The following is a 16,395-nucleotide window of genomic DNA, read 5'->3' as shown; positions in this document are numbered from 1 at the left end:
GCAATAGATGGACATTCTGTACAAACAAGAGATTAGTGCTTCTAAGAGTGAGGCAAAGTGGCAATGACTTCCTCTGAGGACACATCCTTCAGCTACTTCAATAAGACTTATTTCAAGAAACATCTAATTAGACATTAAGAACAAGGAAGCTACACATACTACTACCCAGCATCAGTTTCAGGAAGTCTTATTTCATCCAGGAGTAAATCTAATAGTTGTAAAGTGACTTTTTATCAAATGCTCCCACAAATTCTTTGAATTGCCATTCAGTAGGATTCTCTCTTCTCACTCCACTTTTTAGCAAGTGCTTTTTGCAGGTCACAAAGAAAAGGCTTTAATACAACTCCTCAGTGCCTTTGTCACATAGGAGGAGAAACATTTACTGAAAGGATATGTTAAATAAGAAAGCCTAACCTTGGATGGAAGGCATCTTGATATAATGCTGTAAGCTTTATAAAGCAATTGGTCAAATGTCTTTGAAACACTTAGCTACCATTGAAAATGCTGACTCACTGGAAGTCAGCTCAAATGGAAAGTTATGGAAATCATATATATACACACAGATGTTTGACTGTGTGTCTGCATATGTCACTATGAACTAGTATGAACACAATGATAAACAAGATTGACAGTATGAGGCAAGATTACGTAGGGGAGTTGCTATCTTCCTTTCAGCATGTTCTGCTCTTGCTTCCTCACTGTGATAAGCTATTTTTTAACGATGCTAATGAAAAATGTCTTGTTAGTGCAAATTTGACATTTTCTAGTAGAATGCTGTTCCATATTCATGATCATCCTAAGTATGCTTTTGAAGGACTTAATGCATTTTATTAAAACATAACCTGAAAGACAGAAATACGCTTTTCAGATTTCCCTCAAATAACCGAGTGACCGGCCCTATTGACTTAAAGGCTAGAGATACAAGGAGAGGGCAGATGTTCCACTGTTTCACAACATAAATCAGATGCTAATCTGGAAAAAATCCCAAGGCAGTTGTTGTGAAGACTGTTTCTTTTACATTAAAAAGGACACTTATTACAACATCTGAACTAATCTCTTGAAAACTCACGAAAGACTTCTCTTCCAGAAGAAGAGTTTCCAACTCGCATTTTGCTGCGCCAAAGTATTTTTAGAGCCAGAGTAGAGCACATGCCTCTACAACTCCGTTCTTTAGAAACCTCCTTCTTTCCATACTGTGGATAACAAATAGATTGTAATGGGCTAACATAGAAAACCTATCTCTGAAAATAGTCTCTAGGATCCTGTATAGCTTTAGGGACAGTTTAAACAAAATCTAGGCAAAATGCCCTAAAAAGCCAGGCTGTTAAGAACTCAATGTTTAATGAACTTAAAAATATATATGAGAAAGTTCAGGCTAGGAAGGACATATGTTTCTTGACACGAACTTTCTAGGGGGAACTATTCTGAGGCAGAGAAATGGAGAACTGGAGAGCTACAGTGCCTGTTAGCCTCCATGTTGGAAAGCAGTTCTCAGAACACCTGATCAGATATGGCTGGCTGAAAAAATACACCGACTTGCACGACTGAAAAGCACACGCCACTTCCTCATACACATGCCGTGCAGATTCTAGTGTAACTTGCAAGGCCAGCATACTTCCATTATACCATGCAGTCATTTTAGCTTTGTTTCAGGTTCATTTGCTGGAAGAAGTTGGCTCGTTTCTATGGGACCCATCTGACAGAAAAGCCATTCCTTGCATGTGGGCAGGACTGCCAAACTGATTAGGAAACACACTAGCTCAGCCGTTATTCAAAGAAACTATGTTAGAAGGCCTTCTACCTATGTTAGAAGTCGTAGAAGAAAAAGACTGTTCCCACCTGTGAGCTTGATGAAGGTCAGAGCTAGAACTCTCCCAAACACTGGGACTTCAAGCCCTTCTGGCAACCAAGCACCACATCTGCAGGAGCCCATTGTCCAGTCATTCAAAACTCAAGAAAGCAGCATTAAAATAAAATACTTCTTACATTCAGAGGTCTGTATCTAGTCAACATCCACATGTACCAGTGAGGTAGATATTTTTATCTTGTTTACTTCTAAGCAAAGAAAGAAAGAGAGGTTGAATCTCTGTGGGGAATCAGTATCATGCCAGGAACTGAAGTCAGGCATTTCTGACTCCAGTTCTTGGATTGTATTTCTTTATGTGATTTACGAGTGGGTGACAAAAATATGAAAATAGATGGAAAGTTTGACTTTTTGTTGTGTAAATAAGTGAAAGAAAGGTATTAAAATATTCAAGTAAAGCACACCAAGCATTGCCGTCTACAGTCAGATTATCACCTCCTAAGTAATGATTTGCATTTCTTCCTTTACGTAAAAACTTCACTTTTATTACCACAGAAGAGCAAGTGAACAGTTCCCATTTGTCTTGCAATCTGATTGGTTTTCATGTCCAGTCAGCACTAAAAGCAGAGTTTCTAATAAATTTCCATTGCTTGCACTGAAGACTTTGAACAGCTTTCCATACGATGTAGTTGACAAAGTGGATGACTCACCATCAGTAGCTTGAAGACTGTATGTCAGGCCCAGTGCCAGGTAACCCTTTGCTAGGGATTCTCCAGCATCCTCACCCAGGTCTATCACCATTTTAGCAAAGTATTCTCCTTCTTCCAGCTGCAAAAGAGGTAGGTTGAGACTTATAGGCATTTCCTCTATATTTGCTTCAATAAGATTATCGCATTAAACCTACCTGTAAGTGATCTGAGAGCCATTCATACAAGGGCTTTCAGTGATGACAGTAAACACTCAGAAAGGAGGACAGAGGTGGTCAGATTAGCAGACCTTGGTGCACATGCAGTTTTGAGAAAAGTTTTGGTTTTGTCTTAAGCATCCAACCCAAACTATTTCCAGATGTTTAAGGTTAATGAAGGACACTATCTTATTTTTATATTTCCCTTCAGGCACGCTTCTATCATGCAACCTTAAATACAAATGTTGGACCAATTGACTACTTATGTACTACCCTAGCAATGCATTGAAAGGTCTAACAAGTTTCGTCCTTCAAAGGAAGACCATCTAGTTTTGCTGTACGATGTTTTTAAACCTTAGCAAATTTTACTTCCTTTTAAAAAGTTACAAGAGTAAAACAAGAAAGCACGTCACTGCAAGCTGAGTTCAGCTGCTGCTTGCAGTTCTTCTGCCACAAGAAGGAGGCAGCAAATTCCGGACGCAGATTTTGATCTGAAATACCACACTACATCATGCTGCACTAGCCACATTTTGCATCTTTTGCAAAGACACAATTTCCTTGAAAATGCATTTTATATTACAGAATATAATGGGAAGAGAAAGCAGTCACAACCTCTCAGAATCAGCCTCCAAAATGGTGAAATATGGAAGTTGGTCTCTTCTACTACAGTACAGACTGCTCCCCCCAACCTTCCTTTCCAGCTGACCACACAGATCTAAGTCTAATGAAAATATAAAGCTTTAGTATCTTTAAAATCTGAGTTAACAATAATTTTAAACAAAAAATAATTTGAATGTTTTATTACAGAATAGAGCATTCCTCATTTCTAACCTTAAACTCTCATCAATATCACTCACCCATTATAAGTAGAAAAGACTGAGACCTGTAGACTGTACATATCTGGAAAGGTATAGGTTGGAGAGGTACAGGCAAAAGCTGTAAGTAATGCTTGAAAGACACAGAGCCTACAGGAAGACCTCATTTCTGTACAAGATAGTCTGGAGAGCCTGTCAACCATAATCAGAGTCATTCCTAATCAAGAACCAGACACAATTACACTATCTGAAAAATCCTCCTTTTGGAATCTTTTATTACACGACAACTGACTTTCTGGGATGGGGTTGTTTAATTTTGAGGAAATACATTTTTGTTTGAAATCCAACTGTTTTAGACACCAGTACTGCAGATGTAACTGAAACACGCTCTCTTGATACTCAGCTTTGTCAGACTTCAGCACCGCATAGTTCTTTAACTGTGTTCCTTAACTAATTAGTTCCCGTAATGAACTGGAATCAAAATGTACCAGCAGACCAGAAACTTCCCTTCTGCAGTGATCTGTAAAGACGCTACAGATGAACAGAATATACTTGAGTTGCTATACTATCTTGTCAATGGGCCTCCTAGTTACATCACTTGAAGACATTCAGGTGACAACATTAACTAACAGCTTCATAAACAAAGGAGCTGGTATTTATTAGATGATATCAAACGTAAGAAAAAACTTGCTGTTAATGTAAGCATGAAGAAAGGCTGAAAAGTGCAAGTGAAGAAGGAGTCTCCGCTGCTTGGGTCTTCTCCTCACTTGTACAGCTCCCTGAGGCCATACAATTCAAACTAGATGCAGATCAATAGTTCCCAAATTTCTGAAACCTCAGATCAGTCAGCCCCATGACCAACATATATTTTATCACCAGTCTTCCCTGAAAGCACTATGAAAGCATTACAGTCTTGCTTATTGCCTAGTCAACTATGAATCTGGAAACTACTGACTGAAACACAGGAATACCCCCTTGGGACACACTTGGGGCTACCAACTAAATTGCAAGGACTGTCTTTAACGGCATAATCCAAAGTCTACTGAAAACACTGGAAATAGTCCTACTGACTTCGATGATGCTCGGATGAGACCCTTTAAACTCTGATCCCATCAGGAAGACTAAAATTTGTTCCTGGAGATTTCTCAATTCTGTCAGTAGCCCTACTGACTTCCCTGCCACATACTGAAGCATGTTCTGGACCAGAGCCTAGGACAATGGAAGAAGAAAATGTCCCATGATTTGCCACACCGGGGCGGGGGGGGGGGGGGAACCCTTCCCATGAAACAATAACGGAATTCTTCAGCTCTCAGGAACTTTTATGTAAGACAAAATCTCTGCAGCCAGAAAAGTAATTATGTACCTCTTTTGCCACCATAAACAGCTATATTCCCACTCTCTTTCTTCATTGTTTCTCCTCTTCTCCCCACACACACTTTCATCCAAGAAGTCTCCATTAGATGAAGAAAAGAACTATACAGGGAATTCTAATGACTAGCAAACAAGAGTAGGGGTGGGTAGAACGTATGAAAAAAGAGATTAAATGAAAGGTTTGGAGTTGAAATGGAGACATTTAAAATTGGAGAGATTTTGCTCCATTGTTTCTTTGAATGGTCACCTGATGGTGTTTCCAGTCTCTGACTGATGGCCTATGCTGCATAAATCAGCAGCACACCATTCAGCTTTCTTGCCTGCTAGTTATCCAGGGCCACCTGTGACTGTCAGATTAATCTATTGTATGAATAATTAAAACCACAACTTTTCAGAATGGCTGAAAGAGCACTTCTAGCACGAACATTCTTGTAAACATTTATTCACTAATGGCACTTTGACCAGCCACAAAGATTCTCATGAATGCAGACTTGGGTCAGCTGAAGGCTGCTTTGAAAATAAGTGGCCTTGCAAACTCCAGCACAGCTGGTTCTGTTTATGAGAGCATTTACTTTCCTTCTTACAGCACTCGGTCACTTCCCCTGCCAGCCCTGCTGTGGCTGCCACCTGCCCCCTCTTCTCCCATTCTCCTACTCTTCAGTCATTCTGGGCAAGTGTGAAAAGCAAAGCCTTTCACTCACATCACCCACTGTGAGGTTCCAACTCTCCAGTGCATCAGTCTTGCAGATTGCCTAGTCAACTATGAATCTGGAAACTACTAACTGAAACAGGAATACCCCCTGTGGGGCATACTTGGGGCTACCAACTAAACTTCAAGGACTACCAGATTGTGGTCTGGATGAAAATTCCCTCTCCATACACCTGAGTGAGGGACCAGTAGCGAGCCTGAGCTGTGATCTGCCAGGGAGCTGTGTCCACAGGGGTCCTTAAGCATATGAGATGTCTCCACTCTGTGCTGTAGCAACGGGAAAGGGATGGGGGAAGGCCTCCAGATGAGGCATCAACCCCTCTGGAGTCTCACCAGATAAAACCATTCCCAGCTGCAGCTCCTGCATGCTGCCACATGACCTGAAGCAGCAGGAGCTCTTCCCCCTTTCCCGTCTCCCTGTGTGGTGTCAGGTATGTGAAGTCTCACCCTGTGGGACTCCCAGAAGTTGTAAGCTTGAGGAACACAGAAGCAAGCTAAGTGACAGAAAGCTTATCAGGAGAATCAAGATGTCCACTCCTACTGCACAGCCAGCAGCCAGCCTCAATATGAAGGGAACCTAAATGGTTTGTTCACTTCAGAGAATGACTCCAATCTTAAGGTGACACAACACTGCACTGGAAGGGCAAGGAACACCGATCAAAACTTTTTGTTGCAACTTACGGGCCCTTGCTAGTAAGCTCTAAGCCACAGGATGCCACATGTCCTCCCCCATAGCAGGCATGGCACAGCATCACTTTGTGATTAGGAAATGCACAGCGTATTGCCGTTACCTGGTCGCTAGCAGCGCCAACGGCAGCTCCTAACACCATGGAAGAGATACTTCTTTGGGCATCAAGAGTGCCAGTAACAGCTTGACTTCTGCTTCCTTAGAATCACTACTTATTATTCTCTGAGAAGCAAGCAAAAAACAAAGTCTCAAAGCCACACAGATATACCTCCAGTTTGGCCCTTAGTGTTCTTACATTCTTCTGCATACTTTGCACTGAATAGCTGGTGGAGAAGGCCAGCACCACAGGTTGCAGGGATAGGTTCCCTGCCTCTGAGACCTGCATGGAAGAAAGTTCAGAAAGCAGGTGTAGGGGAAAAACAACCTAAAAGGAACTTTTTGTATTCTGAACTCAAGCTGTATAAACTGTCAGGAGGCACCTGGAAGCACTAGCTAAGCAACCTCTCCACCACAGCAGAAACAAGCACACACCTGGCACCTGGAGAAAGACAGGCTGCCAAACTGTGAGCTGACACCAATCAGCTTGTAACACTGTGGGGCTATGTTGTTTTTTTTTTTTTTCCCCTTGCACACCCTCCATCATCTTTGATGGAAAAGGAACAGTTGTTAGCTGTGTAACCCTGAGGGATGTTTTCCCTGAAACAGAGAGTGGCTGTTCCAGCCACCCCTGTTATTTGACCACAGGTTTTGGTGTGTGCTCGAGCCAAGCCCAGGAGCATACTGACAAGGGAGTGGGGAACAGCAGGTGCTGTCCCCTGGCCTACTGCCACCCAGCTGGTTTCCAACTGCCACCCAGCTTGTTTTTAGAGAAGCTCAAGCCCTACCCCACTGAATCAACACCCTCCAGGACTGTAAGTAGGAGCTGGAGTTCTCACCAGCATGGATTTAGAACAATTGAGGACAAGCAAACTGATGATGTACAGCAGCATGGAAGGGGCACCTTACTGCGCCAAAAAAGAGGAGTGCACAAGGGAGGAGGCAGGAAACACATCAAGTGACACTGGACTTAGGACAGCAGACAAGGTTAGTGAAGCAGAGGAGTCTGGACACCAGTAAGACTGAGTGATACCCAAGCACGTAAGAGACCCAAATCCTATGGAAAGGGTATCTACGCAAAATTACGCATGACATTAACTAGTTGGATTGACCTCTTTTTATCATTTTCATTATATTGAGTTGTAGGTATAGAGACTAATTCAAAGAGGAGAAAAAATTAAATATTGGGAAAAGAGAATGAGAAGAAGAAAAATGCGTAGGAAGAAAGTGGCCAGTATGGCACAGTATAATGGAGAAGTTTTGTCCCACAGCTGTTTACAGCATACAAAGCGAATCATGTTACACACGTCAGGAAAAAAAAAATCCTGTGCTTTCTATTGTTGGTCTAGTTCGCATTTTCTCCATGTGTCACCAGTGCTAAGCCCACCAACTTACTCTGCATGTAAGCTCAGCCTCCAGCACTTAGGAATACTTGGGCCTTTCTACCACTGTAGCAAGACTGGTTTGTTCACAAGGGAGGTGTATAAAAGGCAAAATTCTTGGTCATTTTTGATGTCTAAAACCCTGGGGATTGCCCCAATAATAGTAGCTGTCATGTAAGCAAGAATGTCTTTTAAAAAATGGATGAAACCTCTAGTAGCTCCTTACCATTCACTGCTTTCTCAGTAGCTTCTGGCCCTAGCGATGTCGGTCCTCTAGAGTGTCCGCTCAGCAGGTAGAATAACTCCAATAACGGGACTAGATTTGATCTTTCTATATTATTCATACTGCAGTAAGACCTAAGCATTTCCGTGCAACTCCAGGGCTCCTAGGCAACTGGGTACAAGCACATGCACAGCATTTATTATCTGTAGTGACAGGGTCAACAACGGACAGAAGGAGAGAGAAGCACTCTTGGATTAAGTGGTCTGTGAAAGTAATGAATGATAAGCTGTTACCTCAGAAGTATGCAGCTCTAAATCTACATCCTGCCAGCCTCCCCCCAACACACACCGTGATGTACTGACCTCATGGTATGTCTTACTCACTTTTTATGACTCCATGCAGGGTCTGGCCTGGCCCAACCCCACTCTCTTCCCCCCTTCCCTGACTGATGGCATGATCTCCGTCTTCCCAGCACAGTGCTGGAGCAAAGCACTTCACTGTGCACACTAGGGTCAGTGAGTTAAAAGAAATGAGGGAAAAGTCTGTGAGGCACAGCACCATCTTGCACTGCACTTTTGCCATGGGATGAAGTCCCTCCAAAAGCTCATACTAGCTGATAATACTGGCGTCACTTGGTGCTACACAAGTTTAGCACAACACCACTACTTCTGTTGTATCAACTGTGGGGCAATCAAAATAGTAAGAACATGCCTCATGTCTTCCTACTCTGTCAGACCAGAGTCCTAGAAGATTCAAGCCAATTCTAGGACCAGAGTCCATTTGTCTCTATGTGTATTTACAAAGTTTTCAATGTGCCTCCATTGAAATCAATGGAGTAAAAGGCACAAGAAAGCATCATAGTAATCCTAAATGCCTTTAAGTAAGGCTCCTAAAATGGAGAAATTCAATATGTAACACTTGCCTGTAGGCAGAACTTCTGGGTTTGATATTTTCACAAAACCTACCATAACAAAGTGCTGGCGAACCTCGATAAGTAGTGAAATCAACAGTACTGTACTATTAAAATATTAAGAACAGCAACTCATGCCGCAAGTCAAAGTCACTGCCAAAATAGGCAAGTGAGCATTCAGCTGAGGCCGTGCTAGGGAAGGCTGAGTGAAAGAGAAAATTGCAGCAAGCCTTTTAGTAAGTGGAACTCTGAATTTGTAGTGGACCAAGGCAGGACAACCTCAGGACGTATTCCACTGTAAGCTACATCAACTTTCCTGTGAAAATTTAAAACAATACTCTGAGCTTCAATAGTCAAAAACTTCATGGTGCATTCTGGAAAGCTAAAAGACAGCTGGCTAAACACAAATGGGCTTGTGTTCACTTGCTAGAATCATTCACATATGAGTTCAGCAAACTGCTGTGCTGAAACCGCAGCAAACTGGAAGGCTAGGCAGCATGATGCCCCAAAAGTAATTCTGAGCCCACTACAAAGACATTTAAGACACCTGTGTAATGGGCTAGATACAGTATAAAAGTTCCAACTTTGCTGAACACGTTTGTATCTCATGAGCTTTATTAAGTACAGGTCCAACCGCATCCTGACCAGACAAGTGTGGCTTATATAGGTGCACTAGTTTTGGAGCTTTTCTGGTCCTCCAAGACAACTGGCATAAGCTTTAGAATTAATGAAGTATTGACTTACTGTTCACTCTGCATTTTGGTTTGTTGTTTTGTTGGGGTTTTTTTGTTTGTTTGTTTGTTTAATTTGTGAAAACCTGTAATTCTGAAAAAGGTAACCAAAACATTGCTTATATCACTCAGTTGTTTACCGCAGGCCCAATCCTGAAAGCTAGCGGTTGATGGGGCAGATCATCTGCTGATGTAAGCCAGCATGGTGCCAGTAACATGCCAGTGGAGTAGTGCCAACTTACATAAGCTAATAATCTGGTCATACTGTTACAACAGAAGCTGGGGGCATTTAATTTTTTTCCGCATCAGGTTCTGTTATATGTTGATTTGCATGGCACAGTATGAATGTATGCATGGTTTTGCTTTTATTTGTTCTGCACTGAGAGATTATTTCATAGATGTGATCTGAGCATCCTCAATGTTGTAAATCACTATGGTACATTTCAATTAATTTTTTTTGTTTTCCCTGGTTCTTAAAGTGTGCTGAGACACCACGTACAAAGCCAGCAAAACTAGTTAAGTGACCACTAGATTAATCAGGAAAGAAACTGTTCTGCGCTCCTCATGACATTCTGTAATTACCCAGCTGCATAAATGTTTTTGGTTTTTTTTTATTGCTAGCAACTGAAATAAGACAAAAGTACTGCTTGTCCATGGACCATAAACAAACTGAGTACAATACTGCACCAAAAGCACATAGTAGACAGATGCAGGACATATAAATCAGCTGTTTCATTTGGATAAATGGTGATCTGATTTCACCCTTTTCCTGCCTAGCCAGCAATCAAGTACACAGATATATTTCCTAATTGAGAAATTAATCATATTTTATATGTTCTGAAAAGCAAGATACATTTGAGTATTTGTAACTGTTAATATTTGTCCATTAGACTGTTCCCATGCCATGTCTATCCTCCTTTCTATTTATACTGGCATTGATCAGCTTGTTCACTTCCAGTTTAAATGATTCAATTCTGATTTGATTGCCATGTAATTTAAATGCAAATAATTACTGTAAGGATGACATTTAGAAAAACAGCTCTGCTAAGCAGGAAGGTCTTTATTAGGCACAGGAGTTTGCCAGTAATATCAGAAGCATCACTTTGACTATGAGATGTGGGAACCTATCATTTCAGTTCTTTTAAAATACGCTCTGATTTCCCTCTGACTCCCCTTAATTAAAACTCTTCTATTACCATCATCAAATTTAGTATCAGGGTAGAGCATAGGCCACTGAGTGAAAGGAAGAGGGGAGAGGAATATTTTTAATTCTGTTTTAGTTCATAAGGTTGCGCTCTAGATAACTGCAGTAAAATTACCTTCTTGTGAAACATGTTTGAATTTCATACTGCACCCCAGTTCTGAGACAGGGTCTGATAGAAAAAAAAACACTGAAAAGTGTTTCACACAATGAAGAAGCAGTAAATAGAGGAAAAAACCCTCTTACTTTGCAATAATCAAAACCAGCTCATTTTTCCCTTCTTTCTCCTATTTTTTAGGGTTAGACAGTTGCTTTATGAGCTCTGCCCTGTATGAGAAGTCTGGAGATACTGGACAGCCGGAGCACAGAGCTATGACTGAATTACAGTCTCACCTTCTTTTCTAAGCGTCTCTATAACATGATATTCTTTATATGCTAGCTGTGCTAGCCGATCCAAAGAGATGTTGGGGAAAGCACCAATGAGAAGGACAAATCCTGACTCTGCCCATTTCCTGGCATAGCAGCATCTTCAATCTGGGCTCATAATTTCACATTCAACTCCTCATCCACCACAGTCAGCAGACTTCAATGTCACCATTTGAAATTTAGTCCTCAATAGTAAGAGCTGCATAAACACCAGGGTAGCACATGAAAGAAAAGGGATTCTATGCCATTTCTTTTCTCACAGTACAGAAATCTTGTCCTTTCACCTCAACACGTATCTGTGACCCAGTGTTTGGTAAAGTGCCTCCGTTAAAACTTCATTGCTCCTGTTAAACACAAGAACATCCCAGGGATCTTGATTTTAGCATGGAGTCTCACGAGGTGCATTCACTGTATTTCAGTTTTGTCCAAAGGCTAGTTATGGCAGAGGTCACATGTTTAGCAAGTATCAAGAGACCACTGCCTTCTCTCAGGATCCTGAACTTCACCACCTTGTAGTCATTGCAGTCAAGGCTGCCCCCAAACTTCACATTCCCAGCCAGTTCTTCCTTGTTTGTAAGTATCAGGTCCAAAAGAGCATCTTCCCTCATTGGCTTCATGGCTCCAGTGCCTTCCCCCTTGTTGGATTCATGTTCACAGAGCAGGAAGGCAGAAGAGTAAAAGATTTATTTGCAATATGGAGATCCCAAGTTTGCCTCCTATACTAAAATTCAAGCTCCTAGACAAAAATGAGCCTGATCTCAGAGAAAGATTTTCCTCATACTTAACACAACTGTTCCACTTGGTTTTTTTTTTGTTTTTTTTTTTTTTTTGCCTCCTGGCAATCATTGAGACAGCAGAATGACCAGGGGAAGCTGTCAGGGTCTTGCAGTCCCCCACTACGGCTCCAAGTGAATGCAGGAATGTAGCCCATGAAGTTCCTCTAGCTTCAGAGCCTACAGAGTAAAAATTATCCATATACTTGCTGATGTTTTAGACTAAAGACAAGTTGATCTTGCTTTGAAAACTTCATCAGAGATACTAATAAGAGTGTTCGACGCAGCTGTAATTCCTGGCTTTCATATTGTTTTAACATCTTTAAGAATCAGAAAAAAAAACTTATTTGCTTTATTAAAAAAATAACATTCACTGTGAATGTTATTTTATATCACTGAATAACTTTCAGCACTCAAAATGTAGATACTGAGCTAAGGGTACAAGAGAGTTAAATTGCTCTATATAGAGAACAGAGGTAGGCTGGGTAGTTCAGCAAGGATTCCCTTCAGGCCCTCAGACCTGAAAGATTTTTTCCTAGAACAAGATACTTGCCAGTTTTTGCTGACTTACATAGAAGTTTAATCATTATAGTTCAAACAGTATAGCTCATTCAAAAACATACATAACCAGACCTCCTTGCTGACAGTGGTGTAAACTGATACAACTCCATTAAGTTTAGCAGAATACCAACTTTCACCAGACAGGGATGTAGAGGATGCAGAGGTGGGGGGTAGGAGGACACAACAACAGCAGATCTAGCCTCTACGACTTTTCACCAAAATCTAGGCAGATTCTTCTAGTATTTTCTTTCATGCTTTCTTGCATCTTTGTTTTACTTATATTAGCAATTATAATCCTTCACTGACTGCAGGGACACCTCGTGGTGAGGACAGGTGAAAACAGCAGGCTGCCATTCAATTAATTAAACAAAGCAGCAAAAGACTGACAGATGTTTCTGCTCCTTGGGATAATCAGAATTTCACAGGCACAGATTTCCACTCCCACTCTGCTTCTGGGGCATACATTAGCACATCCAGAACAGAAAACACTGACACAGCAACTTCAAGAACAAAGGACTGAGTCGTCCAGCAGACCTGAACTGGTCTAACAGTCCACTTACAATTAACTTTTGTCTTCGAGGGGCTACAAGAGCGGCCAATTCAACCTGACACTCAGTTGAAGAAGCAGTCCCCAGAATGGCTGTTTTGGCTTTCCCCCTCTCCTCCTTTGTTTAATGCGCCAGCAAAACGCATTTCAGTGACTCACCACAAAATTTCTTGCTGGGATTTTTTTTTTTTTTTTAAAAAGGCACGTATGTATGATTTTTAACAGGGATTCCCTTTCTCCCCACTGCAACTACACTGTGGCACTGTCACTGCAGCACCTGATCCATTACATAATAAGAATTGCATCAGCTTGCTTACCCAGTGCAGCGACCCAATGCAGACCTTGGCAGCCAGAAGAGGAACGGTGGGATCTGTAGGTCGCAGTTTAGCACACTCTTTGAGCACTGACACAGCATATGCTGACTGGAGGAGGAGCAGGGGGAGAGAGGAGGAGGAAATAAAAAAGGCTGATTAGACAATGCTGTTACAGAGTCCAAGCAAGATATTTCAGTGAAATGTACAAAGAAGTGCTATGAAGAATCACATGTCAGCAACAAGTTAGCAACTTTATTCCCACCTCCACGCGCGCAGACACACGTGCGCGCGCATGCGCACGCAAACGCATGCTCTTCCCACGCTCAGAGGAAACACGCCAAAGAACCAGCCCTGGCCGTCCACTTTACAAGAAACATTTTTCCTCGGCAGTTAATGCCCTGGTTATTTTAACTCTGCCCTTCCAATTCACAAGAATTCTGCTAGTTTTCCTTGCACACAACCATCTTCCAGCAAACCAGAAAAGATCATAAAGAGCTTATCCTCCAGGATGTTAACATTTTAGGCCAACTCTACTCAGAGAGAGGTTTGTGCAGCTAAAGTAATCTGCTCTGTAGATCGTTTTGTGTCTTCTCCAGTTCCAGAACATACAACTGGGATCCCACCATGCAAAGGGTGGAGCAGGCAACTGCAGAGCAACACATTGTTTAGCAGGTAGTCCGAGTAGCATGTGTTAGAAAAAAAGCCCATGAAACTCTTGCTGTCTTTCTGGTGTTTGGTTACCATTAATGAATGATGTTTTTAAGATTAGCAGTTACATAGCTCTTTTGATTCAATGTGCTCTACAAACATTGCTTTTTACAGCACATATTCATGGCTGCCACATTTCAGAAGGTTTAAAGGGGAATGAGGAAAGCTCTGGTCTGAGATGCTGGTGAGAAGGTCTGGTCAGCCGACGAAGAGGTGACAGAAGCTGCCCTGCCACAATCTCCTAGCCCACCCCACCTGAACCACAGTTTCTTTCACGTTTCCAATGCTCCTCACTACTGATCCCTGATCCCCCCAAATTCTCTCATCCTTGAGCTCAAGGGGGAGTTTTCTTCTCTCACAATTTCTCCTTACATGCCCCATTCCTCCCAAAGTCTTCCACACAGTCCCAAGACACACACAGGACTCTCTCACTCAGTGTTCCCGCCTAGGAGCACATTAAATAGTCATGGCCTTTTCGTGTTACCGGACAGCAGCAACAGAAGCTTGCAGAGTCAAACTAACCACTATTCCTATCAGGTCCTGGCCATCTCCTCCTGACCCTGACCCCCACCAGAGCTCCTGCCAGCACAGGCGGCTGGGCCTGCTCCAGCCCCCTGCACTGCAGCTTCGCACTCCCGCCGGCCATCAGCACCTCCCCTCCCTCACACCACACCACACCAAAGCGGGCTGCACCTGCCGCCTCCGTTCTCCACAGGACTGAAGGGCCACTTTTTGCTAGGGGATTCAAAAGCCTGGATAGGAATTTGCTTGGAAGGGAGCCTGGGAAAAAGGAAAAACAGATGTACAGCAGCCCTACCCATGCTAAGGCAAAGACAGGTTTCGTAACCAAAGACAGCTCTGCAGCAGTGGAGAGCAAACCCTCCTGCTTGAAAAGCTTGGGTACCTGCTGCGTGGTCTGAAGAAGAACAACAGCATGCCCTATGTTCTCCAGGCTGCTCCCACCTACCTAGAGCATCAGGTATCATCGATAAAAGTAAGGAAATATTTGCTATTTTACGCAATTGCAAATGCACAATTTGCCTAAAGCCAGAAGGAAGCTTGTCTCAGAGCAAAGATGGGAATCAATAAACTTTGTCCTAGAGCTTAAGCAGTTACCTCACCCCTCTCAGAAACAGAAACTTGGGTAATTCAACCCTGAGGTACAGGAAAAAAACACATCGCTGCACTCTGCTGTCACGAGGTGACTAGCATCCCTCAGAATGAACCTCCGTGACACCTATTTGTTCAGAACAAGTAGCGTCTCAGGTTTTAATGGCATCTTATTCCTCTCTCTCACAGAATGCTAACTGCACTGCAGGCAGCTGGTATTCCCGGTAGCACTGCTGGACGTGTTGGAAATGCAAGTGTAACCCCATAAGGGTCCTAGCCTGGCACATCATCTTCCTGCCCTCCCGCCTATATTCCAGCCCCACAGGTGTTTCCAGACAAGAGAAACCTGAAGAGTAGAGCAGGACAACATGCACCTTGCCTGTCAGTGTATCTGCAGCTGAACCCCAACCCACCCACGCAAAAGTGAACTGAAAAAGCCAGGTACATAAAAGACCGTACACTGTCCAGTGCCAGCGCTTTCAGAAACAGATACGAACCAAACCTGGTGGTGGTTTCTCAGCTCCCCATCGGCAGCATGACTGCAGGGAAAACAGGAGGCACCTGGGACTCAATGACAGCCGCCCCACAGGCCAACACAGCCAGCACTAGCACAAAACAGAGCAGGGAGAGGCCTGTGCTAATTCGGGACACAACTGTAGGACCCTCCAGGGTCTACACCACAAGAGAAGCGATACAACCCAGCTCCTTGCCGGTTCTTCTTGACCTCCGCTCCCTCCCCATCCACAGCCTGTCCACTGAGTAAGGCCGGTCCTCGGGACAAGCCAACCCTGCAGCCTCCAACAGCCTCAAACCGCAGAGCGCTTCTCATGTCTGTCCTCAGTCTGTTTAGCTGGCAACAGCAGAACAGTGACTACTAAATACCACAAAGCAGAAAATCCTACCCTGTGCCTACACCCAAACACCTCACGTGTGGAGTCCATTTATCAGATGCACTCAGGAGCTTCTCAACGTTCATTTACAGAGCACGAGCCACAGTTTCCACATTGCTTCTAAAACATTTACAAAGTTATGTCACTTTAAAGAAGTTTATAACATTCGCAATTAAACATATGGAGCAGAAGTGGTTTTAGAAACAGGGTGGCATGAAGCCTTTCTCCCCAG

The 16,395-nt window shown here is 42.9% G+C and overlaps 1 protein-coding gene across 3 annotated transcripts in view; it reads right to left on the bottom strand.

Annotated features, from left to right (window-relative positions):
• The window catches only part of TTC7A (tetratricopeptide repeat domain 7A), a 178,378-nt gene that overhangs the window by 105,991 nt on the left and 55,992 nt on the right, over window positions 1-16,395 (bottom strand). For all 3 annotated transcript variants that reach the window (XM_087774610.1, XM_087774611.1, XM_087774612.1), the window contains exons 11-12: window positions 13,459-13,563; window positions 2,515-2,632 (exon numbers count right to left, since the gene is read on the bottom strand). In XM_087774610.1, coding sequence (XP_087630736.1) covers window positions 2,515-2,632; window positions 13,459-13,563 — 223 coding nt within the window. The remainder of the gene's footprint in view (window positions 1-2,514; window positions 2,633-13,458; window positions 13,564-16,395) is intronic.

The sequence above is a fragment of the Nipponia nippon genome, unplaced genomic scaffold (genome assembly GCF_047370975.1).
Source record: "Nipponia nippon isolate SJK-2023a ecotype South Korea unplaced genomic scaffold, ASM4737097v1 scaffold_4, whole genome shotgun sequence".
Classification (NCBI taxonomy): Eukaryota; Metazoa; Chordata; class Aves; order Pelecaniformes; family Threskiornithidae; genus Nipponia; species Nipponia nippon.
Note: the sequence above shows the minus strand (reverse complement) of the source record. Positions and strands in the feature narration are given on the sequence as shown.